The sequence below is a fragment of the Copadichromis virginalis genome, linkage group LG22 (genome assembly GCF_057382275.1).
Source record: "Copadichromis virginalis isolate Kocher_CV1m ecotype Utaka linkage group LG22, C_Virginalis_male_GT1.1, whole genome shotgun sequence".
NCBI lineage: Eukaryota > Metazoa > Chordata > Actinopteri > Cichliformes > Cichlidae > Copadichromis > Copadichromis virginalis.
Genome location: NC_140638.1, coordinates 16,326,741 through 16,353,176, shown reverse-complemented (window position 1 = coordinate 16,353,176; position 26,436 = coordinate 16,326,741). Strand labels below are relative to the sequence as shown.

Here is a 26,436-nt window from a genome sequence, read left to right as displayed (position 1 = left end):
GAAGCAGACAACAGCTGTGGGTTCAGACATTTGAATTAAGCGCAGCATTATCCTCATAATACCAGATACCTGGAGGTCAAAGCGGTATTGTGATTGATGCTTTTTCATTTTCCAGTTGGGAGCAATGCTCTCCATGATGATTTAGAACTAGTTTGTGTCTAATTGAAGAAAAACATTGGCTGGGGCCCATGAATCACTGATGGAGTACGTTTGATGTCACTGCTGCTGGTGCAGGTTCAACATCTGAACTCAGGAGTCCTGTTGTACCTTTTCTAAACCTGCAGTTTAATGGAGCCCTGTTTTACAGAAACTGGCTGCAGTTGAGTCATAGGTGCAGCAGGGGCTGCTCATGAGAGTCAAGAGGATTGTGGATCTAAAGAGCCCATTTAAACTTGCCTCAAGCCACAAAACAGTTTCTTTAAATGCCACATTTATACAATTTGACAAATTGAAATAAAATGAGACTGGGAACTGTCAGCTGGCATTTATATAGCAAATTCCCAGCCTTAATTACTAAAGGGCAGGGAGACCCTGGGTTGACCAGTGTTGTATAATGTAGATCCATAGAAGTGAACAAATTCAGATTAAAATTTATAGCAAATTCATAAAGTTTCCAACATGTTAAGATGTCAGTGATCCAGTTTATTTAAACAAAAAACAAAATATAAAACAAAGACCCAACTTAATCAAACAAAAGGAAAACAAGCATGGTGAGCGATGCCACACTGGTTGTTTCGGTTCCGAGCCATCTTGATGTAGCCTTCTTCTCCAAACTGTACACCCCAGCTACAAATAAAGCAGCTGCTGTCATGAAACTCAAAATTAAAGGAAACAAAGAAACCCAGTCCATCAACCAGTGACTCAGAACAACCTGTTTTTGACGAGCCAGAAGTCCTGTCCTTTCTCTCTGCCGTAACCCACAACCAGCACGCCATGGTTCACTTTCTGGGTACACGTGTTGTCCATGTACACGCCTGTTGGTTACAGGAGGGCAAATATAGGAACTCTGACTAAGATTCAATCTGTGCATCATTTTAATAAAGTAACCAACCACGATGGTAGAAGCGAAACTGTGGCCTGGAAGCATCAACTGCAACAGCGATGGGCCCCACAAGAGCCACTGCCTCCTTCAGTGCAAACTCATCCCCCCTTGGTAAGCAGCAATACCCTGAGCAGTTAGCAGCCCGATACAGTGGGTTGTACTTGCACTGATTATGCTGAAAAGTAGTAGACTCTTTAACATGAGAAACATCTAGGTTTAATCACAGTCTACCTGCAAGTGGAAGCTTGACTCACCTTTCCGATATAGGGGTAAGCATCTTCAGAAGCAATGCCTTGGTTATCAACAACATACTTGAAGGCACGTGCTATTAAGCCACCATTGCACCCCCGGTTGCCATAATCTGTGGTGCAGTCAATCAGGTTTTGAGCGCTGAGAGATCTCAAAATGCCTGTAGACTTTTTAAGTTGCCCCTCAAGAGCTCCAGCCGCACTGAAAGCCCAACAAGCGCCACAAGAACCCTAAAAGAAAGGTTACTCGTGACATGATTAAAAATGTAGAGGTTTCCTGTTACATGTGTGGATATCTGAGGGGACCAGCTAGGACCTCACCTGCTTTTTGACTGGAGTTACCAAGCCTTTATCCCTCCAGTCCACTGAAGCTGGTAGAGAAGCATTGACTTTTATGAAGCTCGCAGCAACCATCTCCAGGTCAGATGGTACCCTAGTGCCCATGAGAGTGCCAGCGATCTCCACAGGGGTCTGCAAGCATGGAGAAATTACACACCATTCACCATCAAGTGATGTAAAGTTTGAGGAGAATGCTCACCATGTCTCCGAAGTGGTTGATTGCCAGTTCGTAAGTGTGCAAATTCAGTGAGGCTTCCAGGTTGTGAAGATTAATCAGTTTCAAGTTCATTTCCCAAATCAATCTGCGTCCCAACTCCTCAATCTGGAACATAAATGTTACACCAAATCTTCTGTGGCATATATGTGCACCGTAACTAAGCCAGAGTTCAGACATCCAAACAGCTTGATGTTAATGAAACACAAGGTGGGTTCTTGTTCTAAAATAAAGCTTAAACAGACTTATATGCTTAAACTGAACCCAGCTAAACACTTATATAGATGAAGACATGAAACATTCCTGTTAAAGTTACAGGATTCAGCACCTTGGTATTTTTCCACTTTTGTTTTACCTGGTGAGAATATACTTTCTTATGCGTTTTCTTCCATAGCTCCCAGTGTCGATCTGTTTGCGAACTGATATCGGCCACTGCAAATCCACACAAGACTGTGAAAAGCAGGCGCTGAAACATTTTCAGAATCTGGGAAAAGAAGAAGACGGGTTCCAACCACGGTGTGACAAAGCAAACAGCCTGCAGTGTGGCTCCTGCTTTTAAGTGGACTGGAGCAGCAGAGTTTACAGGTGGTATCAATTTACATTTAAAGTCAGCTGAAGTATGTTAGCACTGAGAGGGGCTGTCATATGAGCCATCCACATAAATTGTATGCAGTTCAGATTATTTGACAAACTTGAAAAAAACCCATCAAACCTGCATTCACTGATTTACTCAGGTACTTGGTAAAAAGCAGTGAATGCCTGCCATGTCCATCCCTTTGTGGCCACAGTGCACTAGTGTTGAAAAATACTCCAGTAAAAGTTAAAGTAGTGATTCAACCTTTTCACTGAACTGAAAGTGGAAAAAGTATCGGCTCTGAAATGTACTAAAAATAAGAAGTAGTTCGTTGGAGGAGATTTTTACTGGCTATTTTTATACAAGCTTACTGAACATTGTGCTATATTAATGTATTAATGTAACGATAAAATAATATCAGCTTGATAATAACAGCTTGAATCATTTATGTAGAACAGGATGAGAGAAAAAGAAGAAAAAAAAAGCTCCGTTTTCTTTGCCTCTAAATGGGAAAAGGAGTCCAGTCTGAGGTTAAAGTGGAATCAAAGGGTGGGGGAACTAAAATCAGTTGTAATGGCTCAGTGTGGGGAAGAGAATCACAACTCACTTTTTACTGAGAACTTCAGTAGATTTTCTTTAAAGTATAGGCTGTGATCAGCTGACTAGCTGCTCTTTGCAGATGTACACACCTGAATTCAACCAGATGTGAGCAGATGTTTCATGAGTTGTCCTGGCTGATGCCCGTTCTCTACACTGACTGTATACCGTTCATGCTGTCTGTATACTGTGCACCAGCCACGTACTGATTTAAAAGCATGTGGGCTTACATCTAAGCTTCACATTTCCAGTTTAAAAGATAACACCGAGCAGTCCTTATTTGATTAACAAATCTTTATTGTTCTTGAGTGTAAATTTGTGCTTAGAAATGTACAAATAAGCGAATGTGCATAAAGTATTTTTACATGGCACAAAATGTTATGAATCTTTCAATTTTTTCACTTGTCATTGTCACTATTATTAAATCTGTGAGGTTTAACATGCAGAAAGTAAATAAATACATAGAGTACAATGTAGAAACAACACTACTGAATGAGAGCTGAAGTATTTCAGTCTCAGACATGTGTGAGTATGTAGTCAGACATTTAAAGTACAGTGATATTGTTTTTTTTTTTATCAGATGAAAAGTTATTTCAGTTGGTTGGACTTTAAGCATCTTTAGCGGTGATGTGAAATAAAACACAGTGACACTGACTGGTCTTTAATAATAATTTAAATAAACTAAGTTGAGTTAGTGGGCCATATTTTCACACTGTAGGGTAGACTGGAAAGCTGGCGATGCCGCAGAGATTATTCTTGTTCCGGGCAAGCCGAATGTAACCTCCTTCTCCCCATGCAGTTCCCCAGCTGAAAAGACAAAAACATTCACATCTAGGTTCAAAATATCGGAAATATTTTACAGGTTAACAATCGGAGGTACGTTTACCTATTTTTCACCAGCCAGTAGTCTTGTCCTCCATCTGTGCCATAGCCCACGAGCAACACAGCATGATTGATCAGCTTTGGGTTGCAGCTTGGTACGTTGTATAAACCTAATAAATGCAGGCGTGTAAGTTAAAAAAAATACATAAGGTAAAAAATATGTGGTACAGCCGGTCAGTGCTAAGGGCCTCCCAAGGGCTGACAAACCTAAAATTATAGCAGCGGTAATGTGCAAACTTTGCAATGAAAGTAGGAGATGTATGACCTCCCTGAGGGGGCTCCACCAGTTTCAAGTGAATGAATGCATGATTCTGTTTAAGCCACTTAACGAAAATCAAGAGGAGTTATCCCTCTGGGATTGAAGCCTTTTTTCTGGATCAGAGACCAGCAAATAAAGTAAAATTCACTAGAATCTCCTGCACCGTGAAGCTTTTAGCCTCCTCACCTCCACTGTACATATGAAAAGATTCCAGCATGGCATTCACGGCCACGGAGATCGGCCCCACTGATGCCAAAACTTTCTGCAGCATCTTCTCATCTCCTTCTGGAAGGACGCTGAATTTGGAACAGTAGCCAGCCCGGCCCTGGACAGAATAGCGGCATTTCCCATTCTGCAAAGAGAAACGAGACATTTATGAAAAGACAGAAGCACTGTCAGTCTTTCTGTGTTTGTCCACCCTCTTTCCTACAGTTCTCTTTGTGCGTGTCGAGGATGACCTTGTGTTCGTAGGGATAAAAGCTCTCCGAGTCAACGCCTCCGTTGCGAATGACGTAGCTGTAGGCTTTCGTGATGTAGCCTCCTCTGCAACCCAGGTTTCCGTCCTGGGTGCTGCAATCCACCAAGTTCTGCGGACTCAGGGAAACAAGTGTACCAGTGCGCTTCTTCAGCTGGCCCTCGAGAGCTCCCAAAGAGCTGAAGGCCCAGCATGACCCACACAAACCCTTAGAAAATAAAAACAGTACAAAGTGTCACTTTTGTCACGGGATCGCGTTAATGATTTTCCTTTTCTTACAACACCCGATCTCACCTGGTTTCTGACAGGACCCACCAGGCCCTCTTTCCTCCAGTCCACATTCGCAGGTAACGGTGAGTCACTCACGTCCTTAAAAGTGCCATTTGTGAAATTAACGGTCTCCTCCAGCTTCAAGCCGTTCAGATTCTCATTGATTTCCTCAGCTGTCTTGGGGGCAAAGAAATGGCAGCGGTAAATAAAATGAAAACACCATTAAATATCACCTCTGCACAACAGCATTGTTTTCACTTGACACCGAATGTATAAACACAGCACCGATCTCGGGTTGGCTGTGTGTTTGCCCTTCCAACTATCACCTCTGTCTTTGACGAAGAGCATAAAATACAAAAGGTGAACAGTCCAGCTGTAGCAGATAAGGCTCTGTGTCATTTTATCTTTCACAGCAGCTTTAAAAACAGAATCTTTCTCCTTACATGTGAGTGTATTTCAGCTGCCTCACATTATTCACCCAGGCAACTGCAGCACTCTGTCCTCTGACAGCGGGCCAAAAGCTTGCATGTGTCCCAAACATTTCTGCCAGTTTCCTGCAGAGAGCCAACACGCCACGCCCATCCAGGCTTTACCGCTCGGGCTTCCTGGATTTTTAATCAAAAACAAAACCCCTCTAACTTAGAATACAATTCCTCTCTTGTTTCTGCACTTGTTTTTTAATATTAACAATCCATTCATTCATTTAAAATATTATCCATGCAGGAACAAGAAATCAACACTGTAACACTGACATGTTGCTCTAATATTTTAAGGTTTTTGCACTTTGTGTTTCTGGTCTTTCAATGTGCAAAACATTTGATGAAACTTTTTTCTTGAGATCCTTTTATTTAAAATACAAAGTCCACATAAAATGCAAGGTTCTCAGACATTTGCACATAAGCAAAGTATTTCATTTAATAGTTTATGCAAGTCCAACCTGAACCAGAACGGCACAGAACCAACCAGTTTGCAACCCTTATTCTATATTCTGTTATATATTTCCAGCATTACATAAGGGTCCTTATGTACATAAAAATAAGCATCTTGATTGTCCAGGCTGGCCCAGCCCATACTGGATTAAATTAATCTGATTGTATGAAGGGAGATTAGAGCTGTTTAAATTAAGCCCGCAGGGATGCAGTTTTATCTGCAGATTAACAGTGGTGGTCATTCACGTCCATCTTGCACCAGCAAAAGATCAATGTGCATGAATGCGCTTGAGGTTCTGATGGCAAACATATGGTTATGTTTACACGGTGTTAAAATGTTTGTATCCACCAGAGGTCTCTCAGATACGCTCCTGTGAGTGATCGCTCCAGTCTGGCGCTGCAATTCGTGCTGTTCAGTTTAACAGAATTGCTAAATGTTTTCAGTTTGGTTGATTCTTCTTCTTGTTGTCAAAATTTCTGCCATCATCAGCACAACTATACAATGATTTGGGAGTGTGATTTGTGTAATAGTTACATATTGGTTAATACATGAGTGAGAAAGACAAGGAGAGAGAGAGAGACACCAATCCTGTCTGTGTAGAGATTTTTGACTTTATACTCGATATGTGGCTCAAAGTGTGGCTGCAAGGCCATAATAGTCATAATATAGACTGGAGGCAACTCAACTCCCTAATATTAAAACATATTTTAAAAACTTGATATTCAAATATGTTCAAAATGTGCCCCTCAATATACTGAGATTAAAATATAACCCAGAGATTTTCCTGTGCAGGGAAATACAGGGAACAAAAATCATAATAATAACTAGACAAATTACTGTTATTATTCTGACCGATTTCAGCTGTACAGCACATGTTTGTTGTAGTGGTTTTGCCACTAAATGCTGCAAACTGAGTGTAGACACTGCAGGGTATGCGGACCACTGCAGAGCAGACTCGGACTGAGAAGGACCAGTAAGATCAGACTAAGATGGATGGTTTTTGTCAGGATGAGAAGACAAATGATGACAATGAAGTTTCTGAATGTTGTTTACAGTCACTGTATGAAACCAGCTGTGGTTAAAGTCAGCAGTTACTACCACAATCGTATGAGCGCCTATTCTGTAGTAGATCTCACTTCTACTTTACATAGAATTCATGGTAATGCCAAACCAAGTGCACCGATCCTGCAATTGTTTGTTCCTCTTCTGTCTTCTACTGTTGCTACAGCTTTGTTCAGCACTCAGATATTTTTCCTGTGGTCACTCCAGACTGCAGATAGTTTTAGATAATTTAATGCAATTCTATCCATGAGCCTTGAAGCTGTTTTAATGTTACTAATGAACGACTGCACAATAACAGATTGTTATCTAGATTTAGAAAGTTTAGACATCCTGTCTTCTCAGCAGCAGCATCCTACCATGTCAGCCAGGTGGTTCAGTCCCAGCGTGAAGCTGTGCTTCCCTGCCGAGGCTTCCTGATTGTGTCTCAACACCAAGTGCACGTTCTTCTCCCATACTGCCCTCCTGAAGTCGATCTCGGTCTGAAACACAAATCCGCGCTGTCTCATTCAAACCTTGCCAGAATATGTGGTAACAAAGACAAAATGTCTGTTTAAGTCCTACCTGATTATCATAAACTTTTCCATGTTTGGTTTTCCACTCTTCCCACAATTTGTTCACAGCGGGCGAAGAACAGGCGAGGACCACGAAGGCCAAAAGCAACACAGCACACAAAGTGTGCATACTGAAAAGGAAGGGGAAAAAAGAAAAGCAGATGTAATCCTTGTTTAATCAGCTAATCACTTCAGTAGTTCAGTTCAGTTCAGTTTATTTTTATTTCAAACATATAGATTCACCAACATTTCATAATATCATTCCATGCAGTTGTTTGAAAAGGAGTAGGCAAAAGTATATACTTATTTAGCCCTACCCCCTCTCAATCATTTCCTCATGATCTAAATTTGAACAACAAAAGCTTGCTGCCTTCAACTTAGGCAACTTGGATTGCATTTTGAAATTTCAGTATCTAACTTTCTGTGATTTGGTGTGCACCTGAGGTTACTTTTGGTCTAAAAATGTTGATAATGATAATGTTTAGGAATAATGCAGTAAAAGTATTTTCCTTTAAACTGAAAGATGTGAAAAGTTGGAGCTCTGAGAAGATCTCGGCTCAGGTTTACAAAACTCTACAAGAGAGTCCCAGTATAAACAGTGCGGGAATGTATACAACTCAAACACAGAATGATAAACTCCAGGTTTCCGTCACCACTGAGCCTGAAAATGGTCACGCAAACATAGTAACTCTTTCATACATGAATTATGACAACCTCAATCAGGATTTTTAGGCATCTTTAGGCATGAAAAGATGACTAAAAATCCTGATTGAGGTTGTCATAATTCATGCATGAAAGGGTGAGAAAACAAAAATTACAATGAAACATGTCATACATCTATAGTAGCATTAAACGACCAGTGGGTGGCAGGGTAAGGAGTGGCACATCAGTGCCCGATGTAGTGCTTTATGTGCAAGTATACCATCAACACTGACACAAATACAAGAAATCAGCCTTTGAATAGCTGTCCACTGTAGTAACCACTATGCGTGAAAGGGTTAAGCATGATTAGCATTCAGTGCACAAAACCACAACACTGCATTTGCAATGAAACACAGTCTGTAAACAAAAGCAGAAGAGCCTGTAAACATGATTCTCATCTACAGAGCAGACGTCTGAAGATTACTCCATCGCAAAACAGAGAAGTTCAAGCCGTAATCTCTTACTGTAATCTCCCAGCTTCTTTCTCAGTAAATCTTTTCCGACACCATATGATTATTCGCTTACATCCATAACCTTAAACAAGCCATTAATTTAACAAGACGTGTAAAAAGAAAAGAGTCACACTCACCTTGTTGCAGAATGACTTCGCCCAGAAAGACAAGTTCACCCGGTATGAGCACGCTTAGATCTTCACGCCTAAAAAGAGGAAGTTTTATTTCCTGATGCGAGCTTTTATGCATCTGCTCACTGCCTCGTCATGTGAATGTAATTTACGACCAGCTGCAACCACACAAACTAGGCTTCCCGTATGAGAGTTGCACATGGTGAAAGTTAAATGATGAAAATACCCCTGCGTGTGGAGGGAAATACGTGCGAAATGAAAACGTTTCAGAATAAACTGATAGAAATGAAACTGATTTTGTAGTTCAGGGAGATTTTTTTATAATTAATCACGACTTTGAATCATATTTTGACGTACTGTAGCTGTTAGCTGAAATGAGAAAAGGGCACATGAGCTTAATTTATTATTCTGCCACAACCAAAAGCAAAATCCAGATTTACTGCCTAATGATGCTAATTTAAATCGAATTACACAGGGTCAGAGCGAGTCTGTTTTGAAAGCTGCAGTTTAATCATCAGGGCTCTTTGCCTTCAAACATGCTGTGGATTTGTAGAAAACTAAAAGAGGCGTATTAAAAAATGCTCTTTCTTTCTGGATTCTTGTTTTGAACGTCAAGCCAGAACTCTTGATCATTCTTGTTCAAATGTTTTTCTTTTATTCTTGAATTTGACGTGAACTTCCTCACGTCTTGTTTTTGTATACAAGTGGAAACAACCACCGGATGCACCATGATCCAGTCATTCAATCTGATGTGGTCTGTGTTGTATCTGTGCGGGTCTCCAAAAAGTATACTGGTCCTTTCAGTGCAGAGGAGCAGCTTCTCTACTCTGACATGCAGCAGCCATTCATCTAAAATGTGACTTTTTCTAACAACTACTGGGATACAAAAGAGAGAAGAGTTGTAAGACTACCACAAATAACCGCAAGAAGATGACAGGTTCTCCTTTTCCTCTCATGCTTGTTGTATTTACTTCTTGAGTGTACTTGGTAAAGTTGTATGTAAATAAAGCTGTGGATTCTTAGCTCTGACAGGTTGGGGAATCAATCCCAGCAAGAAAGACTGATGGATCAGCCGATCAGTGAATTCCCTGCTGCACATCCTGCTGTCAGATCTCATGGGGCATGCTGTTTGATCCATTTTAGCTTGCAAGTAGTTGCCTCTGCAAGACACTTTGCAACCCACCCAACCTGAGCTTCTCCATTTCAGGCTGCTTATGCTTCTTCTGTGAGGTGATCCTGTTGCTGACTTTTGAATGTCCAGAAGCCATACAAGAAAAAGTAAATTACTGAATTGCTTCATTCACCCAGTCACACCCACATTCATCCATCATCATTTTTTTCTATACCTAACCACCTTGTTTAAGATTCATACACACACTTTTATATAGGCAGCCCAGGGTACAACATCGAGCACACTTCGACATATAGACGAGAAGAGCCAAGGATCAAACCTTCAGATTAGTAGAAGACTGCCTCTTTCTGCCTCCTGAGCCACAAACACATTTAGTCCTTATTACATCTTGAACAACACATTATAGATATGTTTTTCATGGTTCTTGGGTCTAAGGTGTCCACTGCCTAAGAGGCATTTTAAGTGCATTTTCAGAGATGCAAAAAGGGTCAATGTGAGACCACAATTTAAAACAAACATAAAAAGGAAAAAAATCCACATAGAATTTTTTTTATATGTTAGTGTGCTCTGCTTATTTTTGTGCATTGACCAATTAAAGTGTTATTAGCAGATGCGAGCTGATGCTGTTGATGATTGTACATTTGTTGGTAAATAAATAGCGTGCCACAAAATCCTCTTAAGAAGACAAACGGATCAGAATGTAAAGAACAGATGTGAGCTGATCATCATCGACTGCAACGTGAATAAGTGGATAGTAAACCAAGAGAAGAGGGATTAGTGGTTTGGAGACTGTGGCTATATACCGTGATCTGCTGGTCACCAAGTTTTTAGCCGTCTTCGCTCTCATTTCCTGTCAGCTTTCTGTACAATATTGTAAAAACCCAAAGGCATGGCAGCGGTCTGCACAGCGGAGAGCTGCAATGACGAAACTATATGAAGAGAACTGGACAGAAGGACATTATGCAACGTGGAGATCTGAGGTGGCCTTTGCTATTTTTGGTCTCCATCTCTGATCCGGCCTCTTCCTGAATGCCCGGTTGGACGGAGATTTGCTGATGAATGCAGGTTCCTTAAGGTAGCAGATGGTAAGTTCCTGACTCAGCACAAGCTCTTCTTCGTTGGTGATTGTGCATGTTTTGCATCATTACATCTCACAATCATGCAGCTGAGCGGAGAGGGAATTCAACCCCCGACTCAAACACCTGATCGTTTTGTTGGCTTTCGCTGAATCCGGCGGGAGTGCTTTCAAATTTCAGCAAGTTCTTTGCAAAGTACAATTAAGAGTGAGGGCAGCGTAGGTGGCTGTTAGCAACTAAAACTCAAAATGCAGAAAATCATTTACACCTGTTATGTTTTCCCAGTTTACAGTCGATTAAAGGAGATTTATTCAGTTACAGAAGGGAAAGGAAAACAGTCGAATCATCTTGCCTCTTTAGCAAGTTTAAATCAGGGAACATGTTATAGTCCACCTCTAATAGTTAACACCAAATAATGATAATAATTTTGAATCTGCTTCTCTGGCTGCTCGGGAACCTGTGTCACTTCTCATTTTCAGTCTAGCCCCTCCTAAACAATGCAGAACAGCTTGTTATGTAATTGAACCGACCATTGAAAAACAGGATTTTTATAATTATAGTGAGACTATAATTAGTTTATTAAATCTAACCATGCAAGTGTCGATTAGTCTTAATTATTGGTTCAATAAATGCATTTAGCTGCTTAAAGTCTCTGCAGAGCTTTTTCTGTTTTGGACATGAAACAGTTGTTTACTGTGATGATGATATTGCTACACTAGTTCTTCGTACTTTCCCGCCTGGTCCCAAAATTTAGCTTCTACCACACTTATAAACAGAAATGACTCTGTTGTTCCAGATCACACTAAACACTTCTCTAACCCTACACGGGTTACTTCAAAAAACGACTTATATACCCCCTGGGATAATTATTGGAGGTCAAGTAATAAATAAAATAACTGAATTAGGAAACACTTAATGTGGGAACTTGATCAATGAAACATTCAAGATGACAATCTTTACTGACATACAAGCAAGCAATGTATGGAAATAAAAACACAGACCTTTGACTTTCGATTCAAAGTCTCACCAAAAATCAAAAATAAAATTGAACTAGTTTTTTCTACATATTCTAAGGCCAAAAAATTGGCCAACATAAACATAAAAGGCAGTGAGAGATAAACAGTTACACAGTTTCTTCTGGATTTTAAGCTGTAATATCACGAGACGTTCTGAACTAAGTCAAATACCAGAAAAAAACATTAAAATTTAAATTTTACTCTTAGATTTTAATTGGAATTTAAGGAAAATGAAAACCTCGGTTAAGTATTGCCACCACGGTATGTAACATCTAGCACTGCTGCCTCACAGAAACAACATTGTGCCTCATGGCTTTAGCTCCACATGTGAGGAAAAAAAATAATCCTTGTGGTCGAAGCAGCACGCAAACATCAGTCCACTGTATGAATGAATGGGAAATTACATGAATGGGCACCTTATTCATACTTTTGTAGCCTGCTTTCTTTGAAAGGCCTGCTTTTCCCGCTTTACATTAACATACAAAATTGTCTCCAGTTGTCAAGACAACAACTTAAAAGACAAAGCTCAAGGTTGCAGTTTAGTAACAGCAGCAGTTACAGTCCTGCTTGTTACAATAAACCTGATTTTCTAAGAGTGGCCATACAAGGTTTGGTTGATTTGCTGAGTTTTTGAGTCAAACTTGCATTAAATTTTAATACTAAGCTGTACATTTACATTTCCCACCTGCTAGAATGATATAGTGTGATACAGGGAACAGCTGTGGGCAAACTGAGTCTGATGTGGAAAAGAAAGCATGGTCATTACACCGTCTCATGGACCTTGACCAATCAACTGTTAGAAATCCCACCTTTCCTAATGTCCCTCCTTTTTCAGGAGTCTTACATTAGTTTTAAACTGGATGAACAGCCACAGTGTTACAACCACAGAGGAACTTGTGGTTAATGTCTTAATCAAACTTTTAAGAAGCCTCCGATGGGGCAAAAGAGTTAAAAAGATATTCCTTTATTTCCAAGTGTGAGTGCTGAAATTCATCCCCATCTGGTGTTACACATAAATCTCTGCATTTGGCTGACCTGTGCTTGCCTCCCGTCATCCAGTGCACTGTGTTGGATGGAGTCCAGGAGCTAGTGCATATAATCCCCCAGCATGCACCAAGCGCCCGCGCGTCCGCAGCCAGGTTGTTGTTGCCATGAGGACAGCGGAACAACAGGAGGACTGAGCTACTGCATCGCGCTTCCCTCAGAGTTTCAGTTTGAGGAATGGGAGCATGAAGCTTTTTTTTTTTGGTGATGTGTTTGATTGCTCTGGGAAGTTTCTTGGTACATTTGGATTGGATTTTTGATCAGCACTGACGTAAGGAGGAACTGAGAGACTGGCACATCTACTTTGGGTTTTTTTTAGTTCTGTTTTCTTCTATTGGTATAAAAGTAGAACAATATAAAACAGAACAATAAAAAAAAGAACAAAGAGCACAAGAAAAGTCATTTGCATGTAAAAATGGAGCTATTACAATGATGAACCCATCAGTCTGAAGAGAAGGTGAGTTGGCTGCTTGCTTTTCCTTTGATTTCTTTACAAACTACTGCAACTCCCTTTTTTGCACCACCATCCTGAGTTTTTTAAACTGCCAAGGCACACCTGTAAACTATTCTCAGTCTCAAGCATGTGCCCTCCCAGAGGAATTCAGGAGGAGTACTCCTCCGTGATTCAATGCCACCGGGAGCTGCCGTCACCACCAGCAATCAGACTCCGCTCCCAAGATCCACGCAGACACCAGTGCTGATGTAAAATTACCTGAAAAGTAGATGCATGCACTCCACTGTGGCGTCTTTATATGGATGTATCATGTGGAAAATGACTGAGGAAATTCTAAGAAAGCAAAGATGACAAGAGTAAAATCAGGATCAGAATCAGCAGGAATGTGAAAATCAGTGCGGCAAATGAACCTTTTTAGGTCCAGCACATACGAGTACTTTCTTATCTGCAGTCACTTTTGTGAGAGATGTCACAAACATAATGGACATCGTTCTTTCTTTCACACCATCTCTTCTCTTACATGTGCCACGCTCTGTGCAGCTCAGCACAACAACGTGTGAGCCGAGCTGCCAAAACAGAGGGTGGCTTCACACTTGAAGGTGTTGCTTTTTTATCTCTCTCTCTTTCTCGTGCTCTTGGGAATCCAAACAGCACATTTTCTGATGAGCTGCAACGTTCGTCGTATTTACCGACGTGCAACCAAAGTTTAACAGGAATACAACTGTTTACATGTTCACATGTTCAGCCACAGAGCCACCATTATGTGTTTACTGGCAACACATTAAGACACTACCTTGGCAATACTTATGCACCAAGCCTGTGGACAGTGTTTCCTCTAGGCACCGAAATGCTTTTGCTTTTTCCGCCACCTACTGGCGGATGTGGCAAAGTAAAATAAAAATACATACAACGAGCTTATGATGATTTGAGATTGAAAAAATTTTAGTAGCTGTAATAGGCGTCCTTCCAGTCATGCATGTCTCTGTTATGTGATCACAGTTCTAGGAATAATAAGATCATGACCTTTGTTTTCCATAACTACTGGCACTATGTTTGCTACTGTCTTCAATTATGTAATGTCTGATTGACAACCTTTGCACAGCAGACTATTGTATTTTCTATGTTTTGTGAAAGCTTTGCGAGACTTTCTGTTACAAACATCTTAAAGAAAATTATAAATAATCAGAATTATTTGTGATCCATAATTCAGCGGCTCTGAACTTTACTAAACCTTTGCCAAAAAAAATTAAAAAGACACTGACGTAAAGTACAGCCACCTTCTAATCAGCTTTCACCAGTCCTTCTTTACAATCTTTGTAAATAATAAACCTTAAATGAGTTCCATCATTTGTAGAAACTGAAGAATGTGCACAATAATAACAATAATAATAATTTAAAAATCTAAAATAGTCATTGTAATACTGGCCAGGGAGTATGTGCTACTCTCACATTATAATCTTGCCCAGAGAGGCATGTAACCGAGGAACTACAGATAACTCTCGTACGTGATGCCTCATGTGGTGCCGGTTTACTCTTTCTCCCTCTATCCACAAAAATCAAACAAAAACAGTGAGCGTGCAATCTGCTCTTGTTTTTCTGGGTGTAATTTATTCCGAGTAGAGCTTTGAAGCTGAAATAAAATTATCCACAGGACTGCAGCCTCTTAGAGGAGAGGTGCACCGTGCTTTTGCACGAGCAACCTGGAAGGGGCAATTCAGGTCAGCGTGATGCAACTTTTGTCTGGTAACACTCAACAGATAAAGGAGAAGCGGTGAAGCGATAATCTCATACAGAGATGGATTCTGTTGAATGAACTGCAGTATCGGTTCACCGAGAAGTTAAAATCTTAATTTAATATCTTTATTTTGTCGTTGGTTGTTCACATTAGAGGAGAATGTGTTTCTTAAACTAATCCACAGTGTGGAGGTTTGTCCCTGAGCTTTGAGAACTGTAACAAAATAATGAGCTCAAATTTTCAACTCCCAGCCTCCCTCAGTGAATCGCTCAGGTGTCGAGGTTTCAGACGGATGATTTTGGAGAGCACTTCAGATGTGAATCTGGCTTAAATGTCACATCAGTGAGGATAAAGGAGAAAAATGATGAAACTGATGAATGAAAGGTATTATATGAGCTGAAATTATTAACACTTAAAGTCAGTCAAAAGCACATTTCCCAATATTTGTAGGTCTACAAATAAAGGAAACTCTATCAGAACACATGAGGTCCTGTAAGGTATATTTTTAAATCTTGTGTGAAATAAACGACAAAATATCACCTTACAAGGCTTCAGGGGTACGAGCTGTTTCCATATACACCTCCTGTTTGTCAAGCAAAAGGATCACATTATTAAATAGTGGGTTTAGTTATGATTCAACAAACTTTTGCCACGTGTAAGAAATTGTTATTTTTCTATATACATTAAAGGTCTTTGTTTAATGTTATTATGGCTTGGATTTAAAATTATAAATCTTTTTCTTCACATTCATCTTTTTTGGCTTATCTAGTCAAAATGCATGATCATGCAGGAGAGATCATTTTCCCCATAGAAGACCACAAATCGTATTAATTGTGTTCTCTTCATTCTTCATATTTGGGGGAAGGGGGGGGGGGAGACGGTGGTGGTGTCTAAAACGCTTAGACAAGCAAATTAATAAGTGCTTGGCAACCATATTGCCACATAACTGAGGATAAGTGGCTTCTTTCAGCATTGTGACTGAATCAAATATTCACATTTGCTGTTTATCCTAATTAGAGCCATTTAGTTAATCTTCTAGAGAGGGAGCTGGAATGGAGATGAGCAGAGAAAGAGCTGAATATCAAGTTTTATTAAAAACACACACACACACAAACAACAAAAACACAAAAACTGTTGGAGCCCGCCTGACACTATACTTAATGTTGTGTAGGAACAACGTTAAATCTTTTAGCCATGGAATTATGAGAGTGGGGAAGCTTTGTCTCCTTCCACTGAAGTGGGGCACTTTAATACTTTCCTTGTTGGTGTAAATTCTCCAGGCACATAGATCTCAAAGGGCCTCGGGAGCTTTAGAGAGTAAATCAAAGAATGAGGATCAAATTAACATCTGCCACATTCATCGCTTGTGTTAAACAGGTTTTGTAAATTAAAGTGTATTGTATGTAGAGTTTAAACAGATTTAAAGTCAGACAGGCATTAGATAAAGTTAATTTAACCCCATCAATGGATCTCTGCCACCATCCATCTGACAAGTTGACACCCAATTCCTCTTTGCTCTATTCCTAACTGGCAGTGGTGATACAAAAATAATCATTTACGAGTAAAGAAATGTATACAGAAAGACCCGTGACTCCTTTCACCTGTGATTCACTTTATCTATCCCCTCACTCGTGCACACAGGTCACCAGATGTTCGAGAGGAGCGCCGTCCACCAACGGCTGTGCTGGGGAGCTTTCTACCTGTTGGCAGCAGGGGTGGCACTGACATCTGAGACGCGTTGGCTGTGTCCGCCATCCTGCCACTGTAATGCTACAGTGCTGGAAGTCAACTGCTCTGGTGGCCAACTTACCAGAGTTCCTGATGGTCTCTCACAGGAAGCCAGGCTGCTAAACTTAACCCACAACACGCTTAAGACTTTGGTGCGTCAGCAGTTCCACACGTTGACACAGCTGTCGGACTTGGATTTAAGTGACAATCTTTTGGTAATAATTGAAGTGGAAGCCTTTCTTGGCTTGCAGAGTCTGAGAACTCTGCGCCTTTGTCGCAATCACCTGAAGATTATCCCAGTGGGAGCGTTTGCTGGCTTAACAAACCTCCAGTTACTGGATGTAAGCAGCAATCAGCTTCTTGTTTTCCTCGACTTTACTTTCAGTGAATTAACTTCCCTGCGGTTCATGAAAGCTGCAGATAATGACTTGGTTTATGTCTCTCATCAAGCTTTTACAGGACTAATCAGTCTGCAGGAGCTGCACCTTGATGGCTGCAACCTTACTGCTATGCCAATGGAAGCGCTCACACAACTTAGCGTGCTGAGAAGCCTTAGTTTTCACCGACTGGGCCTCACTACGCTGCCAAACTACTCTTTCCGCCACCTAGTCCACCTAAAGGAACTTGTCATTTCTCATTGCCCCTGGCTGGAGAGTCTGTCAGGGAACAGTCTCTTTGGCTTAAACCTCACATCACTAACCATTAAACACGGCAACCTAAGTGCCTTCCCCTACATCCCCTTACATCACCTTGTATATCTCGTATACCTTGACCTTTCTTTTAACCCCATCACCTACATTCATGCAAACCTTCTCGGAGACTTGCTCCGGCTCCAAGAGTTACATCTTGTTGGGGGATCGCTGCTTAGGATTGAAATCGGAGCATTCAGGGGTTTGGCCCACTTCAGATTGCTGAATGCATCCAGAAACCGTCTTACCACACTTGAGGTTGGAGCTTTTTATTCAGTGGACACCCTAAGAACTCTGGGGCTTGATAACAACCCACTGGCATGTGACTGCCGTTTGCTTTGGGTGGTGCAAAGGCGACTATACATGGACTTTGGTGAAAGTCCGCCAACTTGCATTACCTCAGTCCAGCTGCAGGGCTGGAATTTTCTGGATTTCCCTGAGGTTGAGCTGCCGGATTTGCTTACCTGTCGGCCACCTCGAATTCTTAACCGCAAAGCTCAGGTGATGAAAGTAGATCAGGGACACACAGTGGTGTTTCACTGCAGTGCCGAAGGTGACCCTCTGCCATCTGTCAGATGGCTAAACCCACAGCTAAGATCTTTATCACCCATCGGCAGAGTACGAGCTCTGTCCAATGGCTCGCTGGAGGTTCGCTATGCTCAGCCTCAAGATAGTGGCAAGTATCTCTGTGTGGCATCAAACGCAGCGGGAAACGACAGCCTGCCCATTAGCCTTCATGTCCAAACCTTTCCATCATCTTCTAAGAAACCATTTCGTCTTAAAGGTTGGTCTGCCTTTCCATCTGCTGCTCCAGGTGTGAACGGAAATCAGAAACTCAATTTTGATGTAAAGACCCTACTGATAGCAGCAACCATAGGGTTTCTCTCGTTTTTCAGCTCTGTGAGTGTTTGTTTCATTTTCATGTTCTTCTGGAGTAAGGGCAAAGGTCAGATAAAACACACAGCCACAATCGCGTATGTGCCACGAAGCGCCATGTCGAGCAGTAATGGAGGGACAAGCAGCTATATGGAAACGGGGAGGTTTACCATGAAGCTGTTATGAGTCAATAAGCAAAGAATATATTCACCTGATATTAGTAGGTATCAGTGAATAAACTGCAAGATGCTTCAATTTATTTGTTTTTTGCTTGAATCTGATAATAATGAGCATGTTGTCTTAATTAATAATATTTTAAATTGCATTTAAGAAATGTGACCTGACAAACCATGATCATGTTTATCTTGCAACACAAAAAAATAAGGAAATGAGGATAAAATAAATTAAAGAGTAAACTTAAAATAACAATTACATTGGACTTCAGGTGGACTATTTGGACTGATGAGATATGGAGAATCTAACAATAGCGGTATTAACCTTATATTAAGGTTAATGTGCAGTTTATTATGCAGCTTCTTTTCTGTAGCATGTGATCTTTTCTTGATTAATTTCTGCACTGTTTATTATTTAATAAATGTGTGAAATGCAAGTTGGTTGTTTTTGGTTTTTTACATTTTTCTATCCAAGAACTTACAAAAATTAAAGTGATTATGCTTTCACAAATTTGGTGTACTTACTTAAAAATTTACAGCACTACAGCATCCAGTGAGGAGCAGCACACACAGCACTTGGTTTAATGCGTCTAGATGTGAACTGCAAGGTTTAAAAAAATCTCCATAAGCAGTTTTGTACTTACATTGTGGGCGAGTAGACCGTAATACTTATCTTACCTTCACCGGTGAGTGGAGCTGGCTGCATTAACTGACAGCTAAAACGGTAAGGGGTGGATATAACAATAAACAAATATAATAAATAAATGCGTAATAAATAAATGACTTTAACAGTAGATAGAGACTGCTGAGTAGTGCAGTCATTATCGTGCGCTAAAATTACAGAGTTGCCATGACAACGCATACGTTTCTCGGCGCAAAAGAAGACCTCGGTTTCATGAAACAGTTATACAATTTTTGAATAGAATATTTTCTAATAGAAGCTTCGCATTAACTGTGTAATTGATTATATTTTCCTATGTCAAGCCAAACAACTAAAATAAACTTTTAGTCCGCCCGCTAGCCCGGAAGTAGATCAACAGTCCCGGATATGGTTGCTTGCTAAATGAGAGCTAGCGGTCAGTTGTACATTTCATTTGTCAGTGTTTATCGTCTCTTATAAGAAAAATTATAAAGTATCCCTTGAATTTAAAAGGGTCTAAAAAATATGGGCACCAACATAAAATTAAGCAAATATACTGAGTAACGACGAGGTCAAAGAGGTTCCCGCAAAACGATCTATATCTTTTAGCGTAACATAACGAGCTAAGTAGCTTAGCATTGATTAGCATATTTTGAAACCACAATCATGAGCCTCGCAGTTGGCCGCGAACCCAGAAAGACTGCGGGAAACCGTATGTCCAAACTACTGGATGCTGAAGAAGAGGATGAGTTCTACAAGACCACTTACGGAGGCTTCAACGATGTGAGTAACCAAACTGATAAACAGAGCGCGATAATAAAGAGTTAGCATTAGCCGGCTCCAGTGTTAATAACTAGAGCCTGCAAAAAACAAAGTTTATTGTTTTTTGCAATGCCTGAAATACTGCTGCTCAATTTTGGGGAAATTGGTTCATACCTATTTGCTGCCCGACAATGAAGCCGGCAGCCAACTCACTTATTTATATTATTTACACATTAATACAACGGAAGAATTTAGTTTCTGCCAGGCTACTGACCATGCACTAGTACAGGAGACATCTCTCACTATTTTGAGACTGACATGACTGGGAGTGGGTCTCACTGATATAAATCAGACTCTCACAGCATTACACGATCCGGACCTTTTAGACAAGCCAGCACATCTTCACACGTTTATTTTAGTATTAAATCCTAATGAGAGTATCATATATGGCAGGGCCGCTGCATTATACTTCAATACTTTTAAAGAGTTTGTCAGGAAGCTCTTGACTAAAGGGTTATGTGCATCATGTAAACAGCAATTTTAAAAGCTATTTTAGTTTTATCATGTTCTTGTTAGGGCAGATCAATAAAATGTTTATTTATTTATATTTGTTGGGGTTTATTGGGTCTTGTATCATAAATTTAGTAGTGCATTGCTGAAAGCACTTACTTCCTCTCTACTAGGCTGAGGTTGTGGTTTAAAAGTTGATTAACTCTCACTGGTAATTGGGGAGTCGTGTTTGATTGTGATTTTTAACAGTAACCATTCCTGCCATCATTTCCGTAGTAATGTTGAAAAACAATCTCATCAGATTTTGGATTTTGACAAGAGCGAAAACTGAGTGTGAAAGCGAAGCTGTCGATTTTACCAGTCGATCTGTGTTCCTACCCTCGCTATGACCACGAGCTGTGGGTAAGAACGAGATTGCAAATGCAAGCGTCAGAAATCAGTTTCCTCCAAATGGTGTCTGGGCTCGGCTTTAGAGAAAGAATGAGGAGCTCAGTGATTTGAGTATAGCGTCTACTTTACATATCAGAAGGAGCCGGTTGGGGTGGGTCAAGAATTGGAATATGATGCCTCCCAGGGGAGGTGTTTTGAGTGTGTATTAGCAGGAGGTAGCCCTGGAGCAGACCCAGTAGAGGGAGGTCTGGGGCTTCTCTACTTAGACTGCTGTGCCTATGACCTGGACATGGATTAGCAGCACAAAATGGAAAGATAGATGGAGAAAGCTCTTCATCAGGCTGGGGTTCTCACATCTGAGAGTACAGTTTTGGAACTATAAGAGAAATGAGGTGAATTAAAAGGACACATCTAAAAATGAGTGCGTCTTGCCACTGTTCATTCGAAATGGTGACCGTGACTTAGTTTAGAGCTGGCCTTACAATTATAGTTTGAACACCAGCTGTAAACAGAGCTTAGATGATGCCAGCTTTTCCCGCTTCACGCTTGAAGAGAGAAGAAAGTTGTGTGATATTGTTTGTCAGAACATTTGATGCTGTAGCAATCTCACACGTTATGGTTTGCTTTTGAAGATGCTAATTTGTTTCCTCAATTTACAGTGTGGCTAATTTTCTTCAAACAGCTGCTGGTTCAGGGGTCACCTTGTGTAGGGGGATTTGGCAGCGGCAGCTCTGGCAGTTCTGACAAGAGTGGCTTCATAAAAAAATCACAAACAGATCCTGAGATGCCTCAGTCATCTCTGCTGGGACTTTGATAAAGCACTGTGAACGTGCCTGTGTGTGCAAACGCTTCCTTTATCTGTTCAGTTTTCAGGGATATTTTTGTCTTGTGCTGCTTTCTAAATCTTTACTGTCGTTGGATGTTGGGTTTCAAAATGACCCACATTTATTTTAAGAAATGTGAAAATTCACATTGTTAGTGCACATAATGCATTTGTGTTATTTTATTTATCTTTGCACCTGGTTTGGGCTTAAGGCTGCTTGTTTGAGTTTTGTGATGTAGCTTTGACAATGAGGGGAAACATCTTTATTAAAAATAAATAATCTGTTTATTACTGAATCTCTTAATGGGATGTGACTTTGCATACATAGCTACACACTTGCCAGATACAAAAGTGTAAGATTTTAATCAATAGGCCTGAAGACTACACTTAGAAAAAATGCAGAGGAAATTTGGTGTTTGGTGTCTTTGCTGGTATGTCTCGGATTACTTGCAGATGGTTTGTTCTGCTGTTCTTTTCTTTTCCTGATTTTTATTTATTGCTCCATTTGTTTGTCGTTCAGGAATCGGGAGATGATGAGTATCACGGAGAACATTCAGACACAGAGGACGAGGTTGACAGTGACTTCGACATCGATGAGGGTGACGAGCCGGACAGTGACCAGGAGGAGGACGCACCTCGAAGGAAAAGTCGGGTTGTCACCAAAGCTTACAAGGTAATGCAGGACCAATCAAACTTTGAGCTAAGCTGAATTTAATTGCCCTAATACCTTGTGTCATCATGTATCACTTTGCAGCGGACTTGAAAAACAAAGATGGAAACTATTTGTTTTTCCCTTTAAAAGAAAAGGAAAAGGAAAAGTACTATTTACCACCTTTTTTTAATCGCTGTGTTGTCCTTCAGCCCCACATGGGTACAGTTGCACACATGTGCTCCTTATCCCTCAGGTGAACAAGCTTTTTAGCAACTAATGGCCAAGTCGGACCACTAATGTCCCCATTATATTTTACACAGAAATACTCTTTTAAGTGGCTCTGTTTCTGTTTGTGCCTGTTTCACCTTTGCTGTTTCCTTTATCTGTGCCAGATATTCTAACATATAATTAATGATGTTTTATATTTTTATGGTAAAAGGAGTTAAGCCTCTTATCTCTGTCAGTTTCGCTGTTTTCCACATCATATTGGCATTAAGTATCTGCCTCAAGGCTTCTGCAGCAGTGAATCGGAGTACTCAGTGAGATTAGAAAAGTGGTATCTAAACAGTACATTATCCTTGGCTCACAGATGGGCCAAATCCTTTAAAAATCTATGAAGAGCTGAAGGACAAAATCATTGTAGGAAAGATTTTTGATTTAAAAATGTCATACTGACACATATAAATGACCTCAGTCAGTCAGCCGAAGGTTAAAACTGCTCTGCAGCTCCACAGAAGCCACTGGTTGTCAAATGACATGTATTAACATTTGTTAAAAACAAACTGATTTAAAAAAAATCCTTTAACATAACAGTTTGCATTGTTTTTAATATTAATATATTTTTTATTTCCTGGCATGAACATGTTTAATGTGTGATTATAGCATAACATTTAATGTTTTTCATCTTCTTCCTCAAACTGAATGTCAGTGAAACAGATGCGAATTGAAAATGCTCTCTGTCTTTGTTTAATCCAAGGAACCAATAAAAGTGCCAAAACCCAAACCTAAAAGAACAGAGGAGCAGAAGAAGACGGAGAAAACTAAAGTGGAGCCAAAAAGGAGGATTCCACAAGAATTCCAAGATTTTGCAGAGAGTAAGATTTCTCTAAACCTCCTACTAATGCTTCCATAGTGTTTTCCTTTTATTTGAAAAGAAGGATGCATAAACCTCCCAGTTGTGTGCATTCAGTGAATGGATCATAATATTGTGGGAAAGTTACAAACATGTTTAAAAAGTTTTATTCAGCTGTTTTTTTTTAACACTGCATTTCTTAATTCTTGTGTAGCTCGGAAGTCTGTCCGACAGTCCACCAGTGAACATACACGAAAGACGAATCTGCGCTTACAAGAACGCCAGGACGCCCCGCGAAGGCGACGAGGCGCTCATCGTGACCGACCCCTCACCCAGGAAGAGCTGCTGGCTGAGGCGAAAATAACAGCCGAGATCAACATTCGATCACTTGGTGAGAACATGTTGGAGAGTTACTCTTTAAATATCTGCACAAACTTTGGGTAATTCAGGACTCTTGGTTATCTTTCCTGTTATGCAAAGAGAGAACCAATGTCGAGATTAGTGTGTCTTAGCAGAAACATAGAAAACAGAAATGATACCAGACAGAAAGCATCCTGTTAAGCACTCCAGGATGTGCGAGTACTGAGTATCACGTTGCCAGTTATGTAAGCTGAACATTATAATTATCTATTAATCAGGATTGGAAGAGCCCGTGATTGTAATGTAAATCAGTATAGTTCCACCAATACTTTACCTAAAGCTGTTTGTGCGGTATAACAAAACACATCAGTGTTGCTGATTTTTACTTCACGTCTTCAGAAAACTACGAACGTCTGGAGGCAGACAAGAAGAAACAAGTCCACAAGAAGCGGCGTTTTGAAGGACCAACCATCCGTTACCATTCAGTCCTTATGCCCCTCGTCTCAAACCCAGTCCTTAAAGAAGAAAATGTTGATGTTGAGGGGTACGTAGAAACTCGATGCTACCTGGTTTTTCTTTTGATTCTGTTTTGGAGTAATCTGCTGCTTAAACATTGACCGAACGGGGTCAGTTGGGTATTTTCTGTCGTTCTTTTCATATAAAAAGGGCAAACACAACAGCTTGATAATAAATGGCTTCACCCAACCACTAACTATGAGTGGAAAAAAAAGTTTTTGTATTATAATTCGTATTCTCTGAAAAATGGCCGAAAATCATAAATTCTGCCAGGACATGTAGACTTATGAGCACAACTGTCTGATAATTATGTTTAAAAACATATATTCTTGGTTTTGTCATATTCCCAAAGGTTGGACCAGGACGTTCCCCAGACTGCACCGCAGAATCCCACCACACCTTCCCAGCAGTCTGCCGGAGGCCTGTGCTCCCGCACTTATATAACATTCAGTGACGACGAAGCGTTTGAGGTCGCCTTCCCGCCAAGCTCCCAGACGAGTCCTCAAGTGCCCATCCAGGAGGTTTGTCCTGTTACCCACAAGGCCGCGCTGTACCGAGACCCAGTCACAGATATACCGTACGCTAACGCACGAGCCTTCCGCATCATCCGGGAAGCATACCGCAAATACGTGGCCGCTCATGGATTTCCGAACACTTCAGGAGGGTCGACGGTACTTGACTCTTCAGCAGCAAAGGGCGCTCGGCAGAAAATGGTTATGAAACAGAGTGCGGCTGCTACATAGATTAGTTTCAAAAAGAGGATAAAGGATTGGTTTCTGTTTGAAATTCTCAGTGAAATGATCGAAAACACTGTTTTTATTTCTGTCCTTACAGCTCACGAGGAGTCTAGTGGAAAAAACTGACATTTTGGGTTTGAGCTGTCACTGAGCTGCTAAAAGGAAAAAAAAACAAACAGTAGTAGAACCAAAACAGCTGCCGCATGGCCTTAAAATGTAAAAAGTCTTATTTGTGAAGTCTGTGTGGAAATCAGCTGAAAAAGGCGTGCATCTGCACAGTGGCAGCTGTGATTGTTCTTTTTATTTAGTTTGTTTGTTTTAGATTTATGGGTTTTTTTTACTTTTGTGTTTGCAAATGTTCTCATCAAAAAAATAAATTTTGGGAACTTGTAATAATTGAGAGTTAAACGAGTTCTGCTTTATAATAAAAAATGGGACGTCTGCACAGCGGGAACCACAGGAAAAACTGGGAAAATAAGCCCATCATCATAAAATCATCTTTGTTTTCACCAGGCTAAAATCCATTTAATCTGTCATGCCCGTCTTAATTTACAGTTTAGTATTTGTTTTTTTTTTGTTTTTGAGTGATAGAAGGCAAAGAACTAAATGTCATGTTTTGGTTTTTAATTTTCAGTCCAGCACCGTAACTAAAAAAAACATCACTGTTTTGGAAAACCTGGGCCCTGGAGTTTAATTAATTGTCTGCGTCTGACAAATCACTGAGACACTTTTAATTGATCAAAGCTTTAAATCCTCCCTCCTGTTATACATTTTAATTTTTAACACAGAAGCAAGCATAAGATATTCTCTTTTATGGGTGACAGCGAGGCAGTTTCTTCCACATTTATCTCCTGGTTCTTTCTTAATGTGTAGTCTGATAGTTTAAATTTTATTTTATTTCCTCTATCTGCCTCTATGCAGACAGGGCTGTCTCATCGAGCATTCAGAGTATATTCTAGTTCATTGTGAGGCTTTTATAAAAAAAAATTTTTCTCCTCTCTGAATTGTTAATGGCAGAAAATTGCTTGAGCTTCAGTCTCGAACAATACTGCTTTGCTGATCCCTTTGGGACCTTAAATTAGCTTTTCTATATTTATTCTCTGTGTGTAATCACAGAGAGACAGAGTAAGCCCTTAACACAGCTGAGTGCTTGACTAGTGTGAAACCTTTGACCCCTTCTACACCGAACTACTCCCCTGCACAATGTCCCATAGTCCCAGCACTCTTAAACCCCCCAAATACAATTAATTAAGTTTCAAGGCCTCAGATAATCAAAGGTTTCACATTTATTTTATTAGAAACAGCAATTTGTTTTGTTTTTTA

The 26,436-nt window shown here is 40.4% G+C and overlaps 3 protein-coding genes and 1 pseudogene across 7 annotated transcripts; 2 read left to right on the top strand and 2 right to left on the bottom strand.

Moving 5' to 3' along the window:
- Positions 1-529: 529 nt before the first annotated feature.
- LOC146683074 (cathepsin S-like) lies at positions 530-19,392 on the bottom strand. The gene is made up of 8 exons (XM_085447107.1): positions 19,330-19,392; positions 2,199-2,327; positions 1,829-1,951; positions 1,612-1,761; positions 1,297-1,521; positions 1,052-1,217; positions 872-974; positions 530-786 (listed from the first exon to the last, which is right to left on the bottom strand). Exons 2-8 carry the CDS (start codon positions 2,316-2,318, stop codon positions 687-689), a joined length of 987 nt encoding a protein of 328 aa, XP_085303233.1. The 5' UTR covers positions 2,319-2,327; positions 19,330-19,392; the 3' UTR covers positions 530-686.
- LOC146683073 (cathepsin K-like) lies at positions 3,660-19,393 on the bottom strand. 4 transcript variants are annotated; one of them, XM_085447104.1, is made up of 10 exons: positions 19,330-19,393; positions 19,177-19,252; positions 8,735-8,802; positions 7,454-7,574; positions 7,249-7,371; positions 4,925-5,077; positions 4,614-4,838; positions 4,342-4,507; positions 3,901-4,006; positions 3,660-3,821 (listed from the first exon to the last, which is right to left on the bottom strand). In XM_085447104.1, the coding sequence occupies exons 4-10, from the start codon at positions 7,571-7,573 to the stop codon at positions 3,722-3,724; spliced, it is 993 nt and encodes a 330-aa protein (XP_085303230.1). In that variant the 5' UTR covers position 7,574; positions 8,735-8,802; positions 19,177-19,252; positions 19,330-19,393; the 3' UTR covers positions 3,660-3,721. The 4 variants fall into 4 exon arrangements, with proteins under 4 accessions (XP_085303230.1, XP_085303231.1, XP_085303229.1 ...); XM_085447105.1 differs by lacking the exon at positions 8,735-8,802; XM_085447103.1 differs by lacking the exon at positions 19,177-19,252.
- LOC146683075 (leucine-rich repeat and immunoglobulin-like domain-containing nogo receptor-interacting protein 1 pseudogene) lies at positions 13,068-19,088 on the top strand (annotated as a pseudogene). Its single transcript, XR_014917768.1, has 2 exons — positions 13,068-13,453; positions 16,827-19,088. The product of XR_014917768.1 is annotated as a leucine-rich repeat and immunoglobulin-like domain-containing nogo receptor-interacting protein 1 pseudogene (transcript).
- Positions 19,394-19,534: 141 nt separating the features above from the next.
- Positions 19,535-25,509, top strand: vps72a (vacuolar protein sorting 72 homolog a). The gene is made up of 6 exons (XM_085447101.1): positions 19,535-20,074; positions 22,297-22,449; positions 23,405-23,522; positions 23,715-23,891; positions 24,260-24,404; positions 24,729-25,509. Exons 1-6 carry the CDS (start codon positions 19,958-19,960, stop codon positions 25,117-25,119), a joined length of 1,101 nt encoding a protein of 366 aa, XP_085303227.1. The 5' UTR covers positions 19,535-19,957; the 3' UTR covers positions 25,120-25,509.
- The last annotated feature ends 927 nt before the right edge of the window (positions 25,510-26,436 follow it).